At 40.9% G+C, this 26,664-nt stretch overlaps 2 protein-coding genes across 3 annotated transcripts in view; one reads left to right on the top strand and one right to left on the bottom strand.

The window, feature by feature from the left end:
- Positions 1–20,518, bottom strand: part of PIK3CB (phosphatidylinositol-4,5-bisphosphate 3-kinase catalytic subunit beta) — a 288,112-nt gene extending 267,594 nt beyond the window's left edge. Inside the window, exons 1-2 of the mRNA XM_032697650.1 lie at positions 20,456–20,518; positions 13,137–13,263 (exon numbers count right to left, since the gene is read on the bottom strand). The gene's annotated coding sequence lies outside the window, so the exon portion shown is untranslated. The remainder of the gene's footprint in view (positions 1–13,136; positions 13,264–20,455) is intronic.
- On the top strand, positions 20,396–26,636 carry MRPS22 (mitochondrial ribosomal protein S22). Of its 2 annotated transcripts, none has more exons than XM_032697656.1 (8): positions 20,396–20,447; positions 21,338–21,498; positions 22,234–22,398; positions 23,575–23,718; positions 24,199–24,282; positions 25,248–25,393; positions 26,074–26,182; positions 26,460–26,636. In XM_032697656.1, the coding sequence occupies exons 1-8, from the start codon at positions 20,411–20,413 to the stop codon at positions 26,550–26,552; spliced, it is 939 nt and encodes a 312-aa protein (XP_032553547.1). In that variant the 5' UTR covers positions 20,396–20,410; the 3' UTR covers positions 26,553–26,636. The 2 variants fall into 2 exon arrangements, with proteins under 2 accessions (XP_032553547.1, XP_032553546.1); XM_032697655.1 differs by lacking the exon at positions 20,396–20,447 and adding an exon at positions 20,965–21,082.
- Positions 26,637–26,664: the final 28 nt, after the last annotated feature.

Genomic DNA, 26,664 nt, shown 5'->3' with positions numbered 1-26,664 from the left:
CTCATGGATCTGCCTTGCATTCATTTTATCCTCCTGTTCCTCCACTAATTAAAGTTTTAGAAATGCTTTCTGTGAGCTATGATCCAGCATCTCTGAGTGCAGCACAACTGAGCTTCCCGTCCGGTACTGACCCATAACTGTGAACAGATGTGCTGCTTCGATGCAGACAGAGGTTACAGATGTTCTGCTGCCAGACAAAAAAAAGCTGTTATTTCAGTGAAGCAAGAGGAACTCAGAGCACCTTGACCCATCTAAGGAACACCTTACCCTTTGCTTTACTGTTTTGCCAGGTTTTTCTTCTTTTCACATCATGTCGTTGATGAAGCTTTAATGTGTGGGAGACAAGGCTATTGCTGTTTATCAAGCCCTTTGAAATGTCCGAATGCATTGCCAGAACTGGGAAGCACAAGTTTTATTGAACTGACTCTGCAATGAACTCTCTACACCAGAGTATTTTTACTTCCCCCCTCTCCAACCCCCCCCCCCCAGTTGGGTTTATAATAAAGCAACAGCTGACTCAGCAGATATGCCCTGCTCTTTTCATTATCATTTTAAGAATATTAGAGAACAGGGATGCTACATAAAGCAGCCTTTTCAGTAAAGGAGAGTGGTGGTTTCAGAGGGAAGAATGTCTTAAAAAAGTACTTTTTAGTAGCTTTGAGATCTAGTTTCCTCTTCACACTGAGGAAACAGCAAAGACAGCACAAGGAAGGGCAGAAGGAGGATTAAGGGATGACAACTTTCTGTTACTCATGGCTACTGCTTCCCATTGTGAATATTGATTTTTAATCCTGCACAAACTCCAAACTCAGTTCTAGACCAAGAAGGTTTCTGGAAGATTTTTAAGATGGGGTCAGTCTGTTAGAAGCAATAAACCTTGCCAAAAGAAAACATTCATTGGAATGAAACTAAAAATGCTTTTTGTGATTCCAAGGCATCAAGTCAAGCACCACAGCATTTCTTGTAAAGCTGCAAATTGGAAGAAAAAAAAAATAATTTTTTTTCTTACCTGTTGCAAATATGTGCAAGGGTTACTGCCTCTATGCCTCTGAAGACTAAAAAGAGCTTAGGCTAAAAAATTCTGCAAGCAAAATCACCTTCTGTTGTTTGTCTAAAGTCTTGGGACACGGCTGGTAGTCTAAGCAGGTGTACTGGATTATTTACTGTTAATTTTTACATTTATATTTTCACACTTTTGGGGAAAATAATTCAAATAAACTATTTTCCCAAAGTGGCACAATAACACATTATTCTAAAAGAGGAGTGATTTATTTTCCTTTCCAAGGAATACTACACAAATGATTATCAGCCTACATTAAAACACTGAATACGTGTGGTTTAATAATAAATCTTTATAAAATAATTTAATTCATCTTTAAAAATAATTATTAAAATAAAGAAAAGTGATCAGCAGTTAGGGGACTTTACTACATGTTTGCATTTAATTGAGTAAAACATACTGAATTGAGGAAAAAATTCCTACCCAACAGTTTTGGATGGTTGCTGTACAGAGATTGCAGAATGGTACAGATTATTTGGGAGGGAAATATCACTGTAATTCCATACAATTCATGACATTAAGGACTTGAGGAATCTTAAACTGCAAGTGCTGACATATGAACAACTTCAATTTATGATACGCATCATTAATGCTTTATGCATATGCCCCAATATCCCTATAGAAAGCAAATAATATTTGAGTTTTCCTTTCCTTTGTGAAATGCATATAGCTACATGGTGATTGTATTTTTCCTTTAATCCTGAAAAGCATCTCAGTTTAAGTTTCATTTGGGAAATGATATTGAATTTTTAAAATGTATTTGCATCTCAGATCAATGTAGAAAGAAAATATAAGAATAGAAACCAACAACTGTAATGAGATAAAGAAAGAAACTATGGCTGTGGAACCTTCCAGATGCACCCAGCTGTTATTAGGGGTATTTCTAATCTTCACTCTCACAGAACTAAACTGCTTTCTGACTGCAGATCTATGAGCCTTGTTGATTATGTCTTTGAACTCAGATAGTCCAAGTACATAACAGCTGTTCTTCACAAAGAAATCAGACTTACTAAAAACAAGATCAAGAGACCTGGTGGTAACACTATTGCGTATAGTTTCATTAACCAGGCAGAACCATCGTAAACAACTTTATTAAATGATATTACATCATATTATGTGAAAGATGAAATATTCTCAAGCTGGTTCCTATTTTCTTTAACTTGTTTTAATTGCAATCAGAATAAGGACATAAATTGCTAATCATATCACTTTGGATTCATAAAGCAGATGTAAGAACAACTCTGCAGCTACAGAGACATATGAGTACTTTTGAACTACAAAGATAGAGAGGAGGCACCAATGAACATAGAGCAGTTGAGCTCTGTGCTGTCAGTGAAAATCCTCTGTGTCTCTGAAACCTATTTATTCCTTTAAGATGACCTGTGACCAGTCTGCTATCCCCCTTATTCCTTAATAAGGGTCTAATCAGAAGCTGGCATTAATATGTGGGGTAATGTACCACTGTACTGTGAGGAGGAGGAGTGCTTTGCCTATCCTGATAAGGAGTGAAGTAATGGGTCCCAGAATTGACTCCTATGGGTGAGAAAAATTTGTTGGTATCGTCTAATCTCCAGCCTTGAAAGTGCCATGTCCTCATTCATATATAGTCACAGCTTGTAAATGCATTTCCATATTCCTAGTCTAAGGAAAACACAAAGCACTCTGAGACCAAAAGTGTTTCTCACATACATTTATGTATAATGAATTATTATCCTGCTCTTGTTAATCTTGATTGTTAATTCATGATCATACCTATTAATATAGTCATTTGGCAGACTGCTCCATTCCTGCTAATGTACTTACTTGATTAGAAAAGTGAGTGAAAATATCATTGCAGGAAGGGTTCAGGAGCTCAGAGCTCTGCTAACTTGGCTGCCCAGGCTCTCTGGGGCACTGGGCACCAGCAGCTGGGAGACAAATGTCTGCAGTCATTTTCAGAACCTGTTATTGGCATGACTGTCCCCAGAACTGATTTGTCCCATGTACCAGGGGACATTGTGGCGTGTCCTCCCACACGCACAGACCTTGCTTTTGGGACTACTCTATACTTTTCTGAGGCTACTCTATACTATTTTATATATATTACAGTAAACATGGTTATAAATCAAGGGTGAGAGATGAAGGAAAGTAATTTGGAAGTGCTAAGGGAAGCATCTTTCCCTCTAAGTAGGAAGCACATAGTTTCTTAATCAGTTGTCAGATACCATTTTATCATATCCCTCTCCCAACTGCATCCACTTTGCAGATTGTTGTAGGCTCCTCAGCATGCTGAACCACATACTCAGAGTTGTAAACTCTGCCTCCACTCAGGACTGACTTCCTGGATGCCCTGCTAAGGCTAAAATGGTTATCTCTGTGCCCATCAGGGTTTACACTGGAAGCTCATGCAGTCTGGCACCCCCAGCTCAGAAATGAAGCAGCCACAGAAAACTGTTTCAAGACTGGGTACCAGTTCTCACAGACCTTATTTGAAGTCCACTGTGAACTCTCAGTCTCCTTTATACAAGATGAGTAGCAAATACTGAAATCAGGAGATGACAGATAGGATATCTATAGATTTTTCTTTCATAAAATGAAAAATTAATTGAGAACCACAGTGTGTCCTTTCTCAAATGCATATTCAGGCTAAAGTTTTATCTTGTGTGTGATAACTCTATTAATGTTGTGTTACAGTCTAATAATTTGATAACCACCTGGCTTAAGAGCCTGCCACTTTACACTGATTTAAACTGGGGTTCAGTGTCTGGATCTGTGCCATGTCACTCTCATGTTCATTAAAGCTCTGTAAGGGGAGAAAATGGACACCATCATTCTCCAAATCTTCATTATCCTTCTGCCTTGTAAAGGGCTCATGTGAGCAGTGTCATTTCTTAATTTGATATGTTCTGTTTTATTTTGCAGGGCACAGTATGTTCAGAATCAGTGCAGATGTTGCCACCACCGACCTCAAAGAGTAACCCTTCCCACCACAAAGAGTGACCAGTCTTATGTTCAAACAACTGTAATACAGCTGACTCTCCATTATCCACTGAAATGGGAACTAGGACAGTAAAGGCCATGGAAAAAGATGGTTACCAGACTGCATGGTGCACAGACAGCTGTGTGGAGCCAGCCAAGATCCACCAGGGATAATGGTGAGCTAGAGGTAACTGGTCCCTGCAGAGGAAAGGCTCTCTCTGCACATCAGTGCTCACTGATCTTGGAACCACTGGATGTGGCAAAGCACCAGCCCTCTTGTGAACCAATGTCTCCCTCACTGAAAAAGTTCTTGGGACCCAGAATGCTGGTGAGAGTGCTCAGATGCCCAGGCAGCTCTCTCTAGGTGTCTCTGTGGCTCAGCACCACCGAGGTTACACTCAGAGCAGCTCCTGCAGACCCTGTGTCAGTCTCTGCACGGGGCTGGAAGTTACACTTCTTTTTAAACATCAGTAAACACAAACCTTCAGCTTCCTGCTTATGAAATTTCCCACTGAAGTCTACAGAGGTTTTGCATTCAAAACAATTACGCCTTTAATAAGTGCTCTAAGTGTCATCCTATAAATTAAGAAGAGAGTGTTTAGCAAAGCTCATTTCCCCCCAGTGTTTCTGTCCAGTTATTTAGCTACAATTTCGACAAAAAAGAAGATGCAATGAAATTCCATAGCTGCACTGCATTAGAAATGCTGTCAAGACTGGCTAAAGATTACTGATTCTGCTTCAGTTGGAATTTGTACAAGTAATGTTATCTAAAGAAGAACCATATGAGAGCAAATTGAGAAGCACAGAATGAAAACTATTAAAGTTTAACCTAGCAGCAAAATATCTAAAAAGAGATCATGCATTCAGCAATACATATGAATATGTGAACATCTGAGATACCTAAGGAGCAAACCAAATTACTCCAGTTTCAATTTACCCAGCCCTAGTAAAAGTCATAAAATCTTCAGAGCATCTCATTCAGCTATGAATCACTTTCCCTTGATAATACTGCATCTATTAATTTATAATTCATTAAAAAGGACTGATGCTTAACAACAGAATGCATCAACCTTCCAAAGTGGCATATGCAAAAAGGAAACCTGCATTTTGATAGAGTTATTTGAATAAGTATTATCTTAGCACAGGCAGCTATCATTTAATATATATCAAACCTGCTTCTCTGAATGCTATTTAGATTAGAAGCACAAGTAGTTTATTTTGAAGAGTGACTCGGACAATAAATTATCTTTACCTGCAAATACTCCATGATTAACTCATAATAGCACCTTTTGTTGAATTTTATTTGCTTAAATGTGGGACAGTACTGGTACTCAGCATTAATACTGTTCACTGTATAATCCACAAAATACCACAAAGAAAGAGTCACAGGGATGAGCTGCCACAGCCTGACATGTGGCAGCAACTAGTGCAGTAAACTGAAGCAACAGTACAGCAGAAAAAGATAATATTGGACAACACTTTCCTCAGCTAAGAAATTATGGGCCTTGTAGTTACAGCACAAGTGGAGGAGACAGGAAATCTGGGATTTATTCTGGGATCTGTCACAGGTTTCCTGTGTGGCTTTGAGAAAGTCCTGTGGGGTTAATTTCAGCCATGGGCTTTCTTCCCTTTGAGAGCAGCTCGTACCCACATCTCGACACCCCTCTGCAGTGGGAGCTGACTAACACAAAAGGGAGGACCTTACCAGTGCAACTTTTGTACCCAGGCAACAGCAGAGTCAGGATCTAATACAGGTGAAACAACATGATCAGAAGAAGCCTAGGCAATAAAATTCCAAACACTGAGGCAGGCAACATACCCCTTCCCAGGAGCTGCCAGGGAGGGAATAAAAGGGACCTGCACTCCAGCCATTGACTAGCACAGTTGTTACACAGGTGGAATCAGGAAACAGAAATTTATTCTCACTGGAAGCCAAGATTTCATTTCCCTACTGTCTTCCAAGAATAAAAACTAAGGGTAATATACAGGGCTTGTGATTTCTTGAACTACACCTCCTTTTCAGTTTTCACACACAGTACATTCCCCTCCTAAAATCTAACTGCCAGTGCTGGGAACCCAATACACTCATTCTTCCAAAAGACACCTTCCCATACTTTACAGAGTTAGCCCAGAGTTTTCAGTTACAGAAAGTATTATGGTCATTTCAACAGGTCAGTTTTATTTAAAAGGCCTGGGTGGCTTAATGTCTCAGATTTGAACAAAACAGAATAAATCCCACATGCTCCTGTTGTGAGCTCATACCCTTCTGAGTTCTTCTGGCTGGAGAGACAGTTCCACCCACTCTCTGAGGACTACCCCAAAATTAAAATAACTAACCCACAACAATAAACCATCTTGTGTTTTAGGTCACATGCCCAGTGCTCTCAGATAATCAGCTTTTATCCCCTATGTTCTGAGCTATTCTGTTTCTCCTCAGTGTTGCTACCTACAAGGGAAACAAAAGCTCAAGAGGCTCAGTGTTGCACTCAGCTTCAGTGTCTGGAGCAAGGTGTTACCCAACTGAATTTCCTACCAATGAGCCAATATGGTTATTAAATCATAGTAGGTATTTCTACTTGTTTCAGTGATGCTAACAGAGCATGCTAACTTCATACATTTATAACTTTTGGTTATTTATAGTCAACAAACAAATAAACTTCAATATTTTGGGCAATGGAAAATGCAGCCTAGAAAAGCCTTAACTTTGAATTTGATCTGTGTGAAGAATTTAACAAGCTTCTGAAGCGATTTATTTTAGTCTGTGCATCAAATCTTAAACTGAAGAATGACTTGCTTTAACCTTCCTTTTCAGAGAAAGGTAAGACTGGAATGAGACATTTGGGTCTTATTATAATACTGCATCCCAATCTCCTAAATTATCCTCAAAAATTAAAGATGTGACAATGTCTGGCTGCATCCGTGTAACCCTAAATCACAACTTTTGTTAACAAACTATTTTATAGACTGTGATTGAATTTCTAGGAGACCTGAAACCACATTTAACCACTGAAAACGAGGTACCTGGTTTCTCAAAGATATCCAGTTGCAATTCTTCCAGCATTGCTCTCAACTGGATCTGCTGGGCACTTGTGAGAAACCAATCACTTCACTGACAATCCTAAATGGAAACAACTGAATGCTGTTCTGTTTGGTCCCATAAGCAGCACAACTCTAGAAAAAAAACCAGTTAGCACTATAACAGCTTGTGTCCTGAGCTTTAGGCTTAGGTTTGAAATCAAAGTTGGTTAGAGAGGTAATGCAAACTTCAAAATCAAAGCCTTATAATGAACAGAAAGGTCAAGATACAGGGCCACATGTTCCTTTTTTCCACTATAAGTCTCCTCCTGGTGTGGAATCAAAACACATCCCTCAAATTCCTTCACTGCAGTGCAATGGCTGCATCTGCCTCCTCACACCCACCCTGTTCCTCCTCAGCCCCATGTGCAACTTCACCCTCCAAGAGCTCAACACCCTGTAAAACAAAAGAGCCTTCTCCTGGTTTGGGGCCAGTTATCAGCCCTCTTCCTCTTACCTGGCTCCTACAAACACCTACAGGGACATTCCCAGGAACACAACAGGCCTAATTATCCATCAGAACATATCAAGCATTCCATTGAACCTAATCATTCAACCACACCAAAATAATTAACAACGTACTTTTCTCTTCCTAAGGGCTCTAAAGGACACTATAACAAAAGTATTCTGGACATAATTTGTCTATTTAAATCTGTAGTGACTCGAGAAAGGTCAAAAGATTTCAGACCCAAGATACAAACCCAACATCTTCCTGAAGTCTCCAGTTTAAGTTCTACTGCTCTTGGACACAGCACAGATCATGCAAATATCTGTCCCAGTAAAATACATCTGATTCCATTTAGTGTTTCAATTATTTTTTCCTCTGATGCTGTATCAGGACCTTTATGAATCTTCTCAGAAAGTTGGAAATTCAAGCTTATGGTAAAAAACTCTTCTATGGCAGAGTGTAAGATGCAAGTCAGTCAAATCTCTAGAAAAATTAAGTCATAAGTAAAATATTATGTAATATTTCTGCTGTATGATATGCATTTTGTGTAAGTTTTTATTTCCTCTTTGTAAGAATTCAAATCCATGTATTCTTATGCAGACCTTGCCCACATATATCCACATTTCTAGCACAAGCACTGCTATTTCTTTTCCCTATTATTTTATATAATTGTGTGTTAAATGCAATTGTAACCTACTTGGGATGGTCTTATTTGCCTACAAAAAGTAGAACTTACACAGTTATACACCCTGAGGGCTTTGGGATTCCAATAGATGTGGCAAACCATAGCATTTCTCCTCAAGAGCAAGCACTTCCTGCCCACATTCCACTGTCCCCAGGAATATCAAAACTAGGTTCCAACTTGCTAATACAAAATGAGAAAGACTTTTCACATTTTCATTGAAGAGAAGAGAAACAAAAAGTCTTTATCTTATTGTAGTGCAAATAATGACTCCAAATGTTTAAACCAACCAATGAGTGCTGTGTTTTTATAGCCATGGTCTGTCCAAAGCCTCCTGGGAAGGTTCCATACGTGTGCTGATGGGAACAACAGAAGAGCCTCTCCTCACAAATCCTCACAGATTTGTGGCCTGTCTTTTTTTTCCTTTTGGGTCTGTTTGTGGAGCGTGCAGCACAATGGGCCTCTCATTCTGACACAGATTTCTGGGAATACAGGACAACAAAAACTACAAAAGAAGAGAGGGTGAAGGTGCCATTGCAGTTATGACTGGGGCATTCTAAGCATGGGCATGAAGTTCAAATCATCCAGAAGGGATTAGGAGACCAGATTGTTTACCATATAAGAGAAAAATGCAAAGAGTTTTTAATAACTGTTTTTTCATGCTGTAACTGCATTTTGACAACAATATAATTTTGTTAAAATATCATAAGAATAGTTTATTATCTCACAGCATTCCTTCAAAATCTAAACTGAGTTCCAGAGAGCTGTACCAGATAATTAACATCAGAACAGTATCCATCTGTTGTCCTTCCTGGACACCTTGATTTACCACCATTCCTATCTAAATTACAGTATAGTAACTTTGTTTTCTCGTATGTTACATTTCCAGATATTTTTATATGTTATAGCAGACAAAACCTTTAAAATATTTTAATTTTTTTTTTTATTTACTCTGTCTTTATTTTCATGAAACAGGCCTTCAGCCAGAGTAGATTCTTGTATATCATAAATTTCAACGAGGGTTTTTCATCTTGCATCTTACATCAGCTATTTTTGCTATGCATTTAAGAAATTACCAAAAATCCTAGGTATCTCTTCTAGAAAGGAGAGAAAGCATAATTATCTCTTTCTAATTATTGCACTTTGGCTTCCTTGGAATATTTTTTAGCATCAAGATTTGTTTATATTCACTGATACATTGGTTAAGTTTATTCTTCATTTATTTTAATTTTATGTTCCAAGGATATTTTACTGAGCACTCCCTGTAAGACCTTCAACTGGCCACCCACATCCTGAAATTTTCTCTCTACCTAATCCTGTCTTATGTCATAACACAGTAAATATATATATATATATTTACAAAATACATTTCTTCTAGCAAAATATACACGGTGTTTTGTATGTTATTTCAAAAAGTTTGTGTAGCATTGTGTGTGTACAGAAGTGTTAACCCCTGCAAGAATATACACAGAGCTATTGTTGAAAATTTTCATTAAAACTTTGTAAAGGAAGTCCATCTGCCACAGCTCAGGATGTCCTGTTTCTATGAGGGACTTTGGCTATTTCTTGGCCCTTTTCTCACTGCAAACATAAGTAGGAGATTTGAGAGCATTTAATCTTGCTCCTATTAAAACAAACTGATTTGGAAAGGGTGTTTTGAGGAGTTTTCCCCCCCCACCTGGGAATCCTGAGGCACGGACACCCCCTCAGACACAGCACGCTTAGTTTTGTGTCCCCTGTTCTGGTGCCATCAATGGGAAGGACGGGAGGGAAAATTCTTTCTGTAAGGATGGGATATAATCTGGTCACTGAGATAATCTCAAAACACAGCTGTTGTTCCCAAGCAGTGCCTGTGCCCCGGTTGTCTTTCAAGGCAAAGCCCCGTGGGCTCCTGGCAGTGGTGTGGGCTGAGTCCCTCCCCTGCCGTGCCTGCAGAGCAGCAGTGCCTGTGAGTGCCCTGCTCAGCCAGCACACTGGGGCCTCAGCACCTCGAACCACCCGGGGATGTGCACGTTCCTCTCTTACAGAGGGAAGGAACAGAGAGCCCTGCCTTCTAAAGTACTGGGGATGTAATTTGGGCATAGTATCTGCTCATAACATATAGCTGCTTGTTCTATGAGCCTGACTGCTTTGTAAGAGGATAGAGGCAGCTCTGTGGCTAGTCTGCATTCTGATTTTATTTTGAATTAATGAAAAAACCCCAGAACGTTTAAACCTCAGGAAAATTTTGTCATGACTGATTGGATATATTTGTTTTACTTTAGTACTGCTCTCCAAAATGTTCAGTTTTAATTTTACAGTTGATCAGTTTGCAAACTGTAGAAAGTCCCAAATCTCATTTCCACTAAGCAAGGGCTTGTCCTTATTCATGTTGCTCACTGAGAAATAAAGGATTATAGCCATCAGAGGTAACAGTTCACCCCTACACACGGTGGTTCTGAGTACCCAAAGCAAAATGTTTTCAGTGGGGACTGGTATCAGACCCAACCAAATGAAACTAAATGCCACAGGGACATGCCCTTCTACCAGAAAAAGAAGAGGAGGAGAGAGAGGGACAATGGGTGGAAAAAAGGAAGTGCACGAGGGGTCAAAAATGTCAAAATAAAGCACCAGTGGGGAACATGGAGCAGAGACAAATAGCAAAATAGAAACAGGGGTGGAGAAGGGTCATTAACAAAGGCCCTAAACATCTTAGTTTCCCATTCAGGCTTTTTTTCCCTGATGGAATGACTGCTGGTGTTTATCACAAGACAGCAATGGATGCTGCATTAGGCTGGAGAAGACAATGAAACGAAGCTGTCTGCTCATGCTGTGCCTCTCCTTTGAGCATAGAAAGCAGCACTGCCTGTGAGAAGAGAAAGAGTGAGACAGTGCTGCTTCATCCTACACTCACGGATCCTATGGTACAGCAGGAACCACAGCCCATCACAGTCCTTCCACTTCATGAGAGCATGACATGAAACAGCCTTTTAATCCACCCAGAGGCAGAGACAGCCTTTCTGCCCCACTAAAAACACACCAGTGGGCAGGAGGAATGTAACATTCTGTAGTATCTTAGGGATAATGCCCCTCTGTAACATTCTTGGTGGGTCCTCATCATTGCAAACGTCCCTCTTGTTTGTACAGCCATAATACAGTAAATGCAAAGTTGTACAGAGACTCATAAAGGCATCTCATAATTTCATTCTTCTAACAATTATTTCTGCCTGCACTTCCAAGAAGTGAGATAATTAACTGACAAACACAGGGCACTGTTTGATCTTGAGGAAAAGTGACCCACATAGACTAGCTAAGAGAGAGACCTAAAGCAGTGAGGCAGAGGTAGGATGTGACATGGAAAAGTAATAACACATGACCAAACCCACTCAGCCTTTCCCTTAAAGAACCTGTGCAGGAACGGGCCCTTTTCCATAACATGTCAGCTTGTGTAAGATCAGTGGCTTTGAAACCACCTCTTTTAAAGTCATCCAAAAGCAATCCAATGCTGACAAAAAAGTGGTTGCATTGGTTGTTTTCAAGATGACTTTTTAGCTCAAAATAAGGGTATTCCTATCCAACACCTTTTGCTTTTACCTATTTTTTAAAATTTCCATTTTCATCATTGTCGTGACAGTGAATAAAAGGTTATTTGAGGAGAGAGAAGAGGCCAACACTCCCATTGTCATTCCTTCCTGCCAGTTCTAAGGCAAAGAGCATGTTGGGAACTGAAAATTCTCTCTTTTGATAGATTAATCGATTGGAGAGCTTTCAAGTACACCAAAAAAATGAGTAAATGTTCTACTCACCTGTCCAGCTCATTAGGAGACGTTCCCCATGCAGTCATAATGCAGGAAAAAAGAAAGTTTGCAAAGTTTGCAGAGTGTAAAAATCGAGCATTTACACATTTCAATTGTTTTCATAATAAAAGGGCAATATTACAAATATTTTTGAAAGATGAGGATTCTCTCTCGTGTTGAGAGACTTTTGCTACTGCCATTGCCGTGTATGACACACAGCCACACATTGCCATCTAGCGTCCAAGGCCATTCCGGGACTAACCTGAGAACTTGGAAAGGATATTCCAAATTATTTCACAATAGTCTTATTTTTCATAAATTTTCAGAAACAGTACTGTATGATAAAACAAGCACACCCAGTAGTTGAAAAGGCAGATACTATTCTGAACTACCTTTTTTTCATCTTTTTGTTTTTGAGTAGCACTGAGGAAATTATTAGGAGAAAGCAAAAGAATGTCTGACTATAAAGCAAGCATCATTTAACCTTATTTAGTAGGACGTATAATCATATTTAGAGAACATTGCACATATTGCACCAGCATTTAGAAGTTTGATTGGGCCTACAGTAAAAAAAAAGAGAGGAGAGGAGGGGGGAAAAGAGTGAACAACTAGTTAAAATGATACTTTGCTTTAAGGGTAAATATTCAGTCCTCTGGGTTGAAATGTGCACAGAAAATGCACAGTTGATTTTGGACTCACTTATTGAAAACCCTCCAAGCAATAGCCTGCTTAATTTGAAAGTATCAATCAAAAAATCCTCTGCTTAATTACAAAGTAAATGGTACTTAGGTTGGAAGGAATTCTGCTGCAACAGAGCATACAGGAAAATGAAGTGATCTGCAAACCTGTACTGTAAAAAAAAAATCCCAGAGGATTGGCTGCATCTCAGTAATACCTGGTAAGGTTTAGGAGATCTCTGTGCCCCCTTTCAGAGTTAGATCCTGAATTTACCTGTGTCCCAAAGTGTTGTGCTTTTAATCAAAATTCAGAAGAAAATAATTGACTCTGTTTAGGGACTGTCATGAAGACCAGAATGTTTTCAGCAAGTGAAACAGCCCAAGGGAGGGCTTGAACTGAGGGAGAAGGATAGGATCAATTTTGGCCAGTTATAAAACAGCATCTTGAGGCTGTAGTTACCTGAAGCACTGTGACACACTCTGGAGGCTTGCTGATATCAAATGGAGAAGATCCTGCTTCCATTCTTTTTCCTTGAGAAGCTCTGGCTCTCATTAGACCCTTCTGTGACTTGATTCAGCTCAATCACCTAAAAGAAAATTATTCATTGTTTCCACTTGGATAATAAGCTGAGATTGTTTATGAAAAGATATGATGTGTGTGTTTGGAGTGGGTGTAAGGGAAGGAATTAGAGGCAGGTAGCCCAGAAGGGGTGAATAAAAGCAAGGACCAACACATTCCCATTTTGCTGTGCAGTTGTAAAACAAAAAGTATCTAACAAGATACAAACATTTGGACTTCTAGCACTTTCAGCTTTTCATCTTTAGTTTCAATCTACTCGCTTGCTGGAAGGTTGTTTTTCATCCCTTTTCCCAACAACGAAAGAATTCCACACTGTGTCCCACACACTTATCCCTTTGACAAACGGGGACACTCTGCCCACAGTGCCCAGTGTGGAGTCAGGCCTGTGTGGTTTATGTTTCTGGCACTAAGATTCCCCCTGCCACGCTGGGCTGGGGTTTTTTTTCCCCTTGAAACTTTTTATAAAACCACCACCAGATCTCTCCAGCCACCCAGCAACGTTATTTATTTAGATATGTAATATGGGCTCCCATAAAGACCCAAGCACTTGTTCTAGCCCAAGTGTGCAAACACTGGCACACGTTCATGATCACACCACGGACTGCAGGATGGCATGGCAAGGCAGGCAGGAGAAAGCCCTGTGGAAACACAGTGTACAGGTTTCTACCCATACATATAATCTCTGAAAACCAAAAGGAGCACGACTGCAATTACTCACTCAGTGAACCGTTTTAAAACAATTTATAAAGCACATACACGTATTTTTGGCCCCAGATTAAGCAGGTGTAGCACCAGCTGAATAATCTTTACCAGCGCTCTTCTGGAAAGCATCTGGTGACATCTCGTGCTCTACTCAGACAGTTTGTCCAAAAATGGATGGGAACCTTCCTATTAACTCTAGTGGGTAACCTAATACATGTCAAAAGGATTATTTGGAAATAAATTAGGAAAATAGTCTGATAATTATTTGAACAAATTAATTCTATTTCTGCTTTTGTTTCTTGGTTTTTCTTGATTTGCTTGGGTAGAAAGAAAGTAACAAGAACAAATGCAACTTGAAACTGTTCTTGTGAGACAGGCTCTTCACTAAAGAGCTGAAAAACCATTTAATCTTGGACCTAAGACATCCTTCATATCAAACAGGTAAACAGAGCTGTTTGGTTGGCAAAAGAAAATACTTCTGCTCAAAACAGTCTAACAGGAATGGCTGAGATTTCAACTGACACTAAATTCTTTTAGCTCTACTTCTGTGAGATAAAAATATCTTTTAATTTCTGAGCCTTTTCTTTCGCTTACTTGATCAGGAAGAGGAGATACTGTCAATTTATGTGCTGTTTGTACTGAAGAGCACAGCTGGTTTAGCTCTTCTGTCAGACCCCCAGGATCCTGTCTTTATAATGACTTTTTTAAACACATGGTGGGTTTGCCTAAGCAAATACAATTTGTATTGCATTCTGCACCCAAAGGATAGAATAAGGAAAAAAAAAACCAGAAAAACCTCCCAAACAACCACCCCTCCAGTGCCACCTTTAGAAGAGAGGGGATTCTGTTTTAAATGGTGTGACACAAGTAGGAAATAGATTAAAAAAAGTTGGCCTTATCATGCAGGCTATTTAAATATATAATAGCAAGCCAAAGGTACACATTGCCCATCTCAACAACAACAAAGGAAATTAAAAGAAATTATACTGTACATAGCAAACTACAGGAGCTTCTTTCAAGAAAAAAATAATTTGGGGGAAGAAGAAAGAGGAAGCAAGGTGACAAAACAAATCCTAATAAATCCTGATGAATTCAAAGTAATATGAAAACAGGAAGGCTGCGGGGCAATATGATGAACAATTAGGAGATTTAAAGAAAAATAATTGCATAAGCCTGAAGAAGTGAAATTGCAAAAGAATCCCAGAGACAGATGGAGTCTGAGAAGCAAAAAGAGCTTGAGAAGGGAATGGCTGCAGTTAAGAGTGGTGTCTTGGCACCACTAAGCAGCAAGATGGCTACTGTGAGGTAACTTCTGACTGGGAAAAATAGGCAAACAAACAAAATTATAGAAACTGAACCAGTTTTGGGAAAAAAAAAGAATCTATTTAACTGTAACAAGTCATCAGCAGATAAATATATTCACCTGCTTTGGAAGCAACTGAAGAATGAAGTGGTTGCCTGTTAATAAAACCAAATATTACAAGAAAAGGATGAAAGAAATCAAATTTTGCAGTTACCATTGAGTAGGTACTAGAGCAGTTTATAACTAGGAGGATGTGCTTCTGTGTAATGTAAATTCATTTATAAAATAATGAAATTAAAATACATAAAATGATACAATAGCCCTGATGAAACTTGGATTTAAAAAAGCAGGAAAATCAGACCTCCAGGGTTCTTTGGGAGAGTTACAAAATATCACAAAGTGTAACTAGTAGACACATGTGATTTGGGTTTTTATGAAGCCTTTGACAACAGGCAATACACATAACACACATCTAGGTTTAACCTGGACAGTTTAGAGTTCAGAGGATTCTGTCAGGTGTTAGATTTCAGGGAAAACCAGATAAAAGTACAATTACAAGGAAAAGGTATTGACTACTTGTGCCAGCAACAAGAGAGAAGGGAAATACTATAACTAACCCTTGAATGAAATGGAGAGTGCCATCTTCTCCTAACTTTTCTGTCCCCAGAGAACAAAGCAAACCCACGAATCTGTGAGGATCATTGCTCTGTCCTTCTACTGTGGAAATAAAGGGATCAGATACATCCCAGCCTGCCCACATGAAACAGTTTATGCTGGACACCAGGTTTAGTTCACAATGCCCTGTCTAGTGCTTGGATTCAGAAGGATAGGACTTGAAACAGTTATGGACTATAGAGGGAGGTTAGAAAACTATTAAGAATGGGGAAAACAACAGTTACTCAAGCCCTACCTTACTGTGAATAATACTAAATATGTACTATTATTTTTTCCTTGGTAAGTATTTTTAAAAGATAAGCATTACAAGAGAAGAAAGGAATAATAAAATTTGTTTGAAAAATAAGGACTCAATTCAGAGCTTGCTGAAGTTAGGGAAGGACTTTAATGGGCTTTGGCTCAAGCCCTTATAGTGTAGCAAAGAAAACAATATAAACTGAAGTGGGATTTATATCCCTACTATAAATAATGTATGTAATCTCAGCTACTGGAGACAGTCTTTGTATATATCTAATTTATCATTATTAAAGTGAGATTATGGCAGCTTTATGCGAGACAGAGGCAAATCTGGGTCATTAATGAGAACAGTTCATTTACATGATCCACTGGAACTCCTCAGGACGTCCATTCCTCACGTTCATCCCTCAGTCCTGCCCCGCCGTGGCCCACAGGAACACAGCACATGTGCACAGTGGAAGTGTGGCTGAAACCACACTGAACAGCACAAATAAAGGGCATGGACAATCCTTTGGGTTTTGTTGCTTTTCCTTCCAATGGGAAATACAAATGTCAAATAGTCAAGGCACAAATAAAACCTCGAGGGACATTTGCTCTTCAAGCTCTGCTGACTGTTGGCACTTGCCAAAACGGAGAGCACTGAAGAAACAACTTTGCCTAATGTTCCCTCTCCCTGAGGATATTTACACCAGTAACAGAAGGCAGCTGGTCCCCCAGGATGATAATGCTGCAGCTGAGCTCAGTTTCTGTAGTTTCAGTGGGCATGTCAGTTATTATTTGTAAAAATGGGCTTTGTCCAGCAGAACCACCCATAACTCTGCCTTCAGAGGTGGATTTGGCCCAGCAGCCTAGGCCAGAGTTCTACAGCCACACTGATCTGTCCCTGCTGCCAAGTACCCACAGGAAACCTGAAAATTAAACAGCTTCAGACAACTCTATGCTCTTTGAGACAGAAAATGGCCACCCTGAAGTATGAGCAAAGGCTTATGCATCATCATCATCACCATCAACATCCAGGGAGTTACACAGGGCTCGGGTTGGCAACACAAATCCATGGCCACAGACCTTAAAAGACAATTCTGGATAAAATAATACTGTCTTCGTTAAACAAAATAAACTGATAAATAAGACGCTTGCAGGCAATGTGCCTGAAAACAGGCAATCATATTGCAAATGACCAGCCCAACAATTTCACAAAAAAATACCGACTCCCTCGATGTACATGGGGAAACAAAACCAAACATGTGTAATGTATTATCCCCTTAAAGGCTAATCTGATGATACAATAGAGTTTGTGTCATCTCTCTTACTTCAGCTCTCTGTGCCTTCTCTGTAAAAAACCAATTTATCCGTGCAGGTTTAGTAAAAGGAGCTTCCAGCCTGGTCCATTGTGTCCCTCAGAAAAATGTTCCAGAGGATTGCCAGAGTGTTTCTTATCAGGAACAAGAGAACCAGCCATTAATTTTAAAAGGGTCATGTCATCAACTGTGGGCATGTTCACAGCCTGCCTGAGTTCACTCTGTTTATTCTTATAACGAATGGATGCACAGTTACCAAACCTTATATCTTGTATTTTTCACTGTATTTTTTTCCAAAAAGAATTCTTTCTTCCAAACAACTCCTTACTACTAATTTGACATATTTATTACTCAGAAAGACTGGTAAAATATAGCTCCTTATTTTATCAACTAAATAGGCCAAGCCCCTCATTTGCCTTCCCTTTCCCTGAGATGTTAATCAACTGGTTCACTCCCAGCAGCCATCTGATCCTTTTGCTCTCCTGAAACTATCAGCAAAAAGGAAATTAATGCCAACTGGGCAGATGATTTGGTATGGACACTTTTCCAATAGAATCCAGACTTGAACCACCAAGGTGTTCCACAGGGGACATTCACCCATCCATCAGATGGTTGTAAATCTCCAACAGCAACTGTCTTGGGATGCATTCAAAATAATAACAAAAGCTAAGAAAGATTCTTTATTTCATTATCAGTTTTTACACCACTGATTCTTCAAGGTGGTTTTATACCAATATAAAACATTCCACTTAAAATTGTTACTCCAGTGCAAAAATAAACCACAAATAAAATATAACCAATCTATTCAATATAAATTGATACTACTTTATAAGTTATGTTAACCTGCTATACTCTCATCTACAGTACAGTTAGTTAATATTTCCTTTCATCCCACCAGACAAAAAGGTTAATCCTCACACCAGCTGTTACTACTCCAGTACAGAATGAATGTGAATTTAACCTCTCCTGGATATAGCCCAACAAATTCTGTTGTTTTTCTAAGCACTTCTGTAAATTAAAATGGACTTTGGCTTGCCATCCAAATTCATGAACAGGTCTGAAGTGGCTTTTAGGCAAGTCGCCAAATAACTTCCCAATTCCCTTATAGGGTATAGCTCTCACTCCAGAGATCTTCCAAGCAAGAACTGAAAAACAACACCTTCTCCATTTCCTCAAAGTTATCTTTCATTTTCTTAGTATTATTTAAATAAATTCTGCACAAAATTACATTAAAATAATATTAAGGGTTCGTTTGCCCTCTTCAGTTCTCAAGGATTTCAGCTTAGTTGTAGCAATACAAATATGAGAAGAATATGCCCTCCTGCAACCTTCCTGATGATGCAAGCACCAGGATATTGAAAAAGTTGAAAATTAAATTCAATCCAGCACACGTGTTTGGATATTGCATAAGGCTGAGAAAAATAGGAATATCCCCAGTACAGAAAAGATCAATTACAAGAAACAAATATATTTTTTTAGCTGATGTTTAACTTTACTCTAATGAATACCAATATATGCAATAAAGTCTTCATTTTCTCCCAGACTTCAACCGTTATTTTCAAAAGTAGTGTAATTTAGACTTCGATTTAGCAAAGCACCGAACAAACCACTAAAGTTTAGAACAATTGGAAACCCACAGAATGTAAGTACATCACCTCTGTTTTCACATCTCCCCTCCTGGAGATGAAATAGTTCCTGTTTGAACAGGAAGTCATCAGCCAGGTTGCATCGATGTCTGTGGCTTTGAACCTTTTAGAATTCAAAGCATTTTGGGGCCCTGAACAGAGACTTGGCTGCTGATAACAGGATCATAGAATCACCAAGATTGGAGGAGACCTTAAGGACAAAATGGGTTTTCTTTCAGCTTCACATCCCCCTAAGCACTGTGTGTAAGACTGAAATTCTCAATAGAAGATACAGACCAGCCAGAGAAAATAAACTTCAAGTAATAATAAACTTTCAACCCCTTGAAATAGACCTGGTTATAAGAAATCAGTTATAGTCATAGAATGGTTTGGGGTGGAAGAGACCTTAAAGGTCATCTTGCTCCAACCCCCTGCCACGGGCAGGGACATCATCCACTAGACCAGGTTGCTCAGAGACCCATCCAACCTTGGACACTTCCAGGTATAGGACAGCCAAAGCTTCTCTGGGCAACCTATGCCAGTGCCTCAGCACCCTCACAGGAAAGATTATTTTCCTAATATCTAATTTAAACCCACTCTCTTTCATTCTGGATCCATTTCCTCTCGTACAGTTTCAGTGGAATACCATACCCCTTTTGACTGCAAACCCTGTCTTCACTAGCTCTGATCTGACATATTTATTGGGTATAAAATTCACCTTTGGCTTTATGCTTCGATACAGTTATATATTTTCCTTCCTTTACAAAAGCATTAAAGCTCCCTGAACGCGAGCAGAGTGAACTCCTCACCCCCCATGGCAGTGACACCTGTGGCCAGGCTGACGAGCCCAGCACAGCCCCGCACAGCATAAGGTGCTCTCGGGCATGAACCCCGCAAGTGCCAAAGCAGTACGCAGGGCCAGATGGGGTTTTTAATTTTGTGTAAATTACCACCGTATTCCTCCCGCTTGGGCGGACTGCCCAGGAGCCGGGGCAGGGAGGCGCCTGTCACAGCGGGCAGCCGCTCCTGCAGCGCGCCCTCCTGCCGCCTGCACCTGTCCTGACCTCACGGCAGCCGCGGGTTAACAGCGCTTCAATCGCAACAGCGCCCACGAGGGCCTCAACTCCACCTTTTTTCCTATCGCTTTTTTTTCTCCGCTAAGGAAGGAAACCCGCCAGCCGCAGCCCTACTCCGTCCTCTCGGCGGCTGAGGGAGCCGGCTGCCCCCTCGCTCCCGCTGTGCTCCCGTTGTCCCACAGCTGCAGGATGGGTTCCCGCCCTAACCTGCCCCTCACCTCCGCCTCGGCAGCCTTTAATGACACAAACGCACTGGGGGGACTTCAAACAACAAGGTTCTTACCCTTTCCCTCGGAGGAAACGCCGGAGGGCTGCGTGTCTCCCTCGCGCCAGGCAAAGGGAGCTTGGATAAGAGGAGACTGAGGGGAGACTTGTTCAGCTTGGATAAGAGGAGACTGAGGGGAGACCTCACAGCAATCTACAGCTTCCTCGTGAGGGGAAGCGGAGGGGGGGGCACTGCTCTCTGCTCTGTGGTGACCACTGACAGGACCCAAGGGAACGGCATGAAGCTGCGTCAAGGGAGGTTTAGGCTGGGTAAGAGGAAAGGGTTCTTCCCTCAGAGGGTGGTCGGGCACTGGAATTGGCTCCCCAGGGCAGTGAGCACAACACCAAGCCTGACGGAGCTCAAGGAGCGTTTGTACAACGCTCTCAGGCACGTGGTAGGATTCTTGGGGTGTGCCGCGCAGGGCCAAGAGCTCGACTCGATGATCCTTGTGGGTCCCTAGTCGGTGATTCTATGACTCCATTTCCCGGCGCGCCTCAGCGGGGGTGGAGGCAGGGCGGGGCGGGGCGGGGCGGGGCGTGTGTAAGATGGCGGCGCTGGGCGCGCGCGTCTCCTCGGCGGTACCCGCGCGGCTGCGGGCGCTCTGGGGGCGGCACGCGCGGCGGGGGCTCGCGCAGGACGCGGGCGGTACGTGAGGGGGGCGCGGGGGGACCCCGGCCCGGGGACGAGACTCGGCCGGTCCCGACCCGCGTGGTGCTGTGGGGAGAGAGGCGGGACGCGACGGGTGTGTGGGGACGCGACGGGTGTGTGGGGACGCGACGGGTGTGTGGGGACGCGACGGGTGTGTGGGGACGCGACGGGTGTGTGGGGACGCGACGAGGAGGGGGTGGCCGTGACCGTCCCCTCGCCCCCCGGTTAACCGCGGGTGTCCTCCGCTCGCAGAGGGAAAGGCCGCCAAGCCCAGGCCCGCCTTCACGGACGAGGCGGTTCAGGCGCTGCTCTACAAAATGACGGGGATCGACCTGCACAAGGTGTTCCGGCCCGTGAAGAAGGAGCTCAAGCCGCCTCAGTATAAGCTGATGACCGAAGCTCAGCTGCAAGAGGTAGGCTGCTCTGTTTCCTTCGGAACTGAGTGTTGGCTTTAATAAAAGAGCCTGTAACAGCTCATACTTCTGTTTCCTTTATTGCTGCTTTTGAAAACATTTTGGTTTCTTGCCTTTGTTTCAGGTCATTCCCTAAAATAGCGTAAAACAGTGCTTCTTCACTTTAAATATCTTGTTTTGTTCAATGTTGCTCGATTTTTATGCAATATGAAGGAAATTGGATGCTTTTTTTTCCCCTGACAGCTTCTCTTTATTATCCCATTATGCTTCCTAACTGTGTTAAACGTTTTATCAGATATCTAAATTATAGCCCTGGGATTCCTTTGACTATGTTCTTTTTCCTGTGGTCTGACTTGGTTTGGGGTGGCAAAGGGGCCTGACTTGAGCCTGTCCTGGAGCCACAAACACAGCTATATACAGACTGTTGATCGTGGTTTATGATTTGGGGGAAAATTACCCTGGAAAAATACCTGAAATAAACGTGGTGTTTGCAATTTGTCCATTGAAGTTTTGGAACTTCCTCCAGCATTTTGCCCAGGTTTTAGTACTGGTGAATTGTTCATGTGTGATTCATCTACCTGGAGTTTGAATTAGTGTCTCCTTTCTCTTAACTGCTGGAGAAAAAAATTTAAGTAATACTTCTCTAAATGAAAATATTTGTTCCAAAATTGTATGTTAGCTTTCCAATAGAATGATATTTTTAGTTGTAAAATTACACTACTTTTTTCTCCCAAGGCCACAAGAAAAGCCATTGAGGAAGCTAAAGAAAAACTAATCATGCCCCCTGTTTTGGATGAACGAGAGCCAATTGATGATGTCTTAGCAGAAGACAAATTCCTTGAAGGAACTGAAACTACAAAATATGTATTTACAGATTTAACGTACTCCACTCCACATCGTGTAAGTAACACAATTGAAAATATTAATTTGTTTTCAAAATAACCTTCAGGTTTTAATGAAAACGTAATTATATCAGTTTGCAGAAAGGCTGACGAGTTGTAAATTTAGTCTGGCACGAGGCAAGAGAGAAACATATACTTCTAAAAGCTTGCTTCTTACTGATAATGATAAATTAACTTCTATTACTCAAAAGCAGGCATGAGGGGAAGCTGTGGGCTAGTTAGTTATTTTATAAGCAGATGCTTGTGATATACTAGAAGTACTGAGTTCTTCCATGTTTCCTAGAAACTTTCTGTGGAATTGGAATATTTAGGACATAGGCTAAATATGTACTAAAGATGGAGCTCCTTCACAGTAGCAAAAATCTGGTGGAAAGCTGTGCAAATGATGGATGAATTCATGGGAAAACTGTAAAGAAACAGCTGGCAAGTATAGGGGTAGAGTTTTCTTTGGCTAATGAAACATCTAGATGGTCTTTAAGTACCAGTAGGGAGAGTCTGGAAAGATTCTTAACAAACAGTTATGATTCTAAGAAGTCTCCATGGTTCCAGCATGCATACAGTGATGGCCCTGTGAAAGGAATTGCCCACTCCTCCATCTATTACTCTATCTGAGAGCTCTCCCCGGGAACCTGCTGTTTATTTTTCAGTGTATTGAAAGCTTCCCTGCCCCAACAGACTTTCCCATCTGCTGCCCTAAATCAGTTATGCTTGTGAACAGATCTGAGTATATGGTTTCACTTGTATTTTTTTTTGTACTGCAGTTGCCCTTACTTGATTCTAGCACCTGCCTCTGAAACAAAGGTAAAGAAGTGCAAGACACTTGCATTTTTAATTTCATGTGTATTACTAAGTGGTAAAATCAGGCCAGCAGCAAGGCTAACTGCCTTGTCTGGGTAGGACTTATGTTGTTAATCTAAACTTAACAGAGCTGTAGCTTTTAGTGTAGGCACATGCACAGTAAAATGAAGGTGCAGATGTAGCACTTAATTAGCAGGTACCCAGGCAGAAATGATGAACCTAGCACATAACAACAATCAGTTAGAACTGGCATTATTAGTGGGAGTTAGGTATTGAAGGACTTTAACAAATAATCTTTTTTTTATAGTGGTTCTGGCTACGAAGACAGAAGGCTTTGGGAGGTAATGCTCTTTTTTTTATTTTACCTTATTTTCAGGAACGTTTCATTGTAGTTAGAGAACCGAATGGTGTGTTAAGAAAAGCGACCTGGGAAGAGCGGGACAGAATGATACAGATATTCTTCCCCAGGGAAGGGCGCAGAGTTATTGCCCCAGCGCTATTCAAGGATGAAAACCTTGGGGTAAGTTCCTCCTGAGTTTGAAAACTGGTTAGTTTTTCTTAATTGTGCTCTGTTACTGGGCAGAGGAGCTATGAATAAGCCACTCTGAGTATGTGCTTTAAGCTGTTTAAATTCTGTTTTCAGCAATTGCTTATCATTGTAACTTAGTTAAAATACTTACAGTAAACTTCCAGGTTAGGTCCAGGTAAATCCTGGATAGGTATAAACACTGTGTCATACTGGAAGTCCACATTTAATTGTTATGCATTGATGATATTGTACATTTAATCTGAAAATGTGACCTGGTGTTTCAGAAACAAAATTCAAGGAACACTGTATTAATGTCAAGGCAGTTACGGTACTTCTGTGCATTTTATCTTTCAGTTAAGGGGTTACTCACTGTAAGTGTTGCTCAGAACAGAATGTTGTGGCTGCTGTTTTGATTTTGGAGAGTTGGAATGGTGTGACACAGAATCTCCTGAATTTGAACTGTCGTTTCAGAATGTATTTCAGCAAGACCGTCATGAAGATGTCCTTAATATGTGCATTGCTCAGTTTGAGCCAGATTCACCTGACTATATCAGAGTGAGTTCACTTGTCATTTTTCTAGTAAAAAAAAAAAAAATAGTGGAGAACTGTTCAGGTTTGTCTTGTAACCACAGATATTATCTGGGGCTCAAAGGTGTTGGTCACAGGTTTTTTTTCCCCTCCATATAGATTATCAGTTATCCTTCTGATGAGTTTCAGGGTTTATTTTTATGCAGAAAAGTAAACCAGAATTCTGTTTAAGTAATTTTCAACAGGATAGAAAAATACTACATATGCAAAAAAATAGTCTTTGTGCAGATATTTTTATTATCTAAACGGAATCGATGATAACACGCATAAGTGGCCGTGAGCAGAGTTGTGCTGCTGGAGTCAGGGTAACTGCTCTGTTAGGACTTAAAAGGACCAGTTAGATAACTGAAAGTGCACTTTGAGAGAGAGCACTGTACACAAAGTATGACTTTTGACAAAGACCAGCTACAAAAATGTAGTTCTAGCTGAACTGTTTAAAGTTAGTAGCTGTAGCTGCTGGTAAATATGTTAGTCTGCAGTTGCTTTTAAAATGTTTACTACTCTTTACTCTCTAATAATCTCAGTTGTCTGAGAAATTGTAACTTCTGTTAGGTAATTTTTCAAGGACCTTTTCTTCAAAGGAAAGTTTCACTTCTTTGCTCTAGCATTTTTCACCTTAAAGAGCAGATTACAACTTGACAGCAGTGCACTGAAGGTTGAGGTTATGTCCCTGCCTCCCCAAATGTTCAGGACATAACAAGGATTTAGCTTCCTTTTACCATAAAGGTGCCTGGGCCTAAATACTAAGAACTGGGCTATTCCACTGTTACCCTGAATTGTAATATGCATAAAGCTTTAAGGTAGCGTGGTTCAGTCTGTGGCTTACTCCTGAGGAGAAAACAGATTAAAAGCTATGAGAGAGGTAGAGGGGAAGACCTGCCCTCAAGCTCCAGTTGTGTGAGTGACACTCACACAACCGCCCCTGGGTGCAGGTTCACCATCGGACGTACGATGACCTCGATAAACGCGCCAAGTACGATCTGCTGCGCTCAACCAGGCACTTCGGGGGCATGGTGTGGTACCTGGTCAACAGGAAGAGGACAGATGGCTTACTGATAGATATGATCAACAGAGACCTGTAAGTAGTGCGTGACACCTGCTGATTCTGCTCCACTGTTCAAAAATAATACTTCTGTAAGATGTAGAAAAGTTTTCATTTGCAGGAGAACTTAGGCTGGCTCTGAGCGTTGGCTGTAGAGGTGCTGTTTGCTGTATGGAAGCACTGACTGCAGTGCATGAAGTTGTGGGGTACTAAACTAAGTTTCTGCAGAAACGGACCTTTTTGGAGTTGTTGGGGTTTTATTTTTGTTTCCCATGTAATTGTCAGAACACTTTCAGCCCTGGGCAGTGCTGATCTTAAACGTGCTAGTCACTGCAGTCTGTGTTCAGAAGCTCTCCTTTGGCACAGTTGCTCCACTAACTATTTGTTGTGGGTAATTAATTTTACAGATAGATTCCAGGTGTATTACTGCTGAGCAGGGCACCAGGCTTCAACTGCACTCTGGCTAGATTTAGGTACTTTTCCTGGTGCACTGTGGTGTTCATGTGCTTCTGGTCTTCCTTCTCATGAAGGGGCTGCTATAGATGATGGGATGCCCATTGCCCTGTTTACCATATTGCAGTGACTGGATACTCAGGGAAAGCAGCAGTTTATGACAGCCTGTGGTGTGCAAAGTACATCACAATATACACTTCCTCTATTAGACTCCTAATGATCAAGAGAAAGTAATTGCTACAAATGAGCCTTTATTTTTTTAGGCTGGATGATGCTACCAGTTTAATTACACTGTATCATATGCTACATCCTGAATGTCAGTCGGCAAAAGAAGCTGAAGAAGGGAAACTTAAAGGAGTTGATCTGATCAAGGTATGCTTTTCTGCTTTAAGCTACTTAACTACAGAGGAGAAAGCTTTTAAACAGCAGAACCCATTTAGTAGCCTAAATTTCTTACCTTAAGAAGCAGATATTTAACTAGAACTGTTGTGCATGCCATGTTTGGTGTATTTTAAGATATATATATCTATATATATATCTGCACCAGGATTTCAGCTGTAGGTGGCTGATCTGCCACTGGCATGATGAGATCTCATTATGCAACTCTGCTGTTAACTGTACATTAACCTCTCTCCTGCCATGGTTGCAGGTATTTGTGAAAACTGAATCCCAGAGAGAAGGCTACATCCAGCTGGCCTTGCAGGCTTATGAAGAAGCAATGGCTACTTCTACAGCTTCGTGAAATAAACGTCAGTTCATCCTAAGTTTTAAGTCTGTTTATAAACATTCTCTGTACAGGATTTCACAATAAATACAATAAACTGACTGTTCTGGATATTTTTTTACTGAACTCT

Source organism: Chiroxiphia lanceolata, chromosome 10, assembly GCF_009829145.1.
Source record: "Chiroxiphia lanceolata isolate bChiLan1 chromosome 10, bChiLan1.pri, whole genome shotgun sequence".
Taxonomy (NCBI): domain Eukaryota; kingdom Metazoa; phylum Chordata; class Aves; order Passeriformes; family Pipridae; genus Chiroxiphia; species Chiroxiphia lanceolata.
The sequence above is the reverse complement of the archived record's forward strand: the minus strand, read 5'-3'. Positions and strand labels throughout refer to the sequence as shown.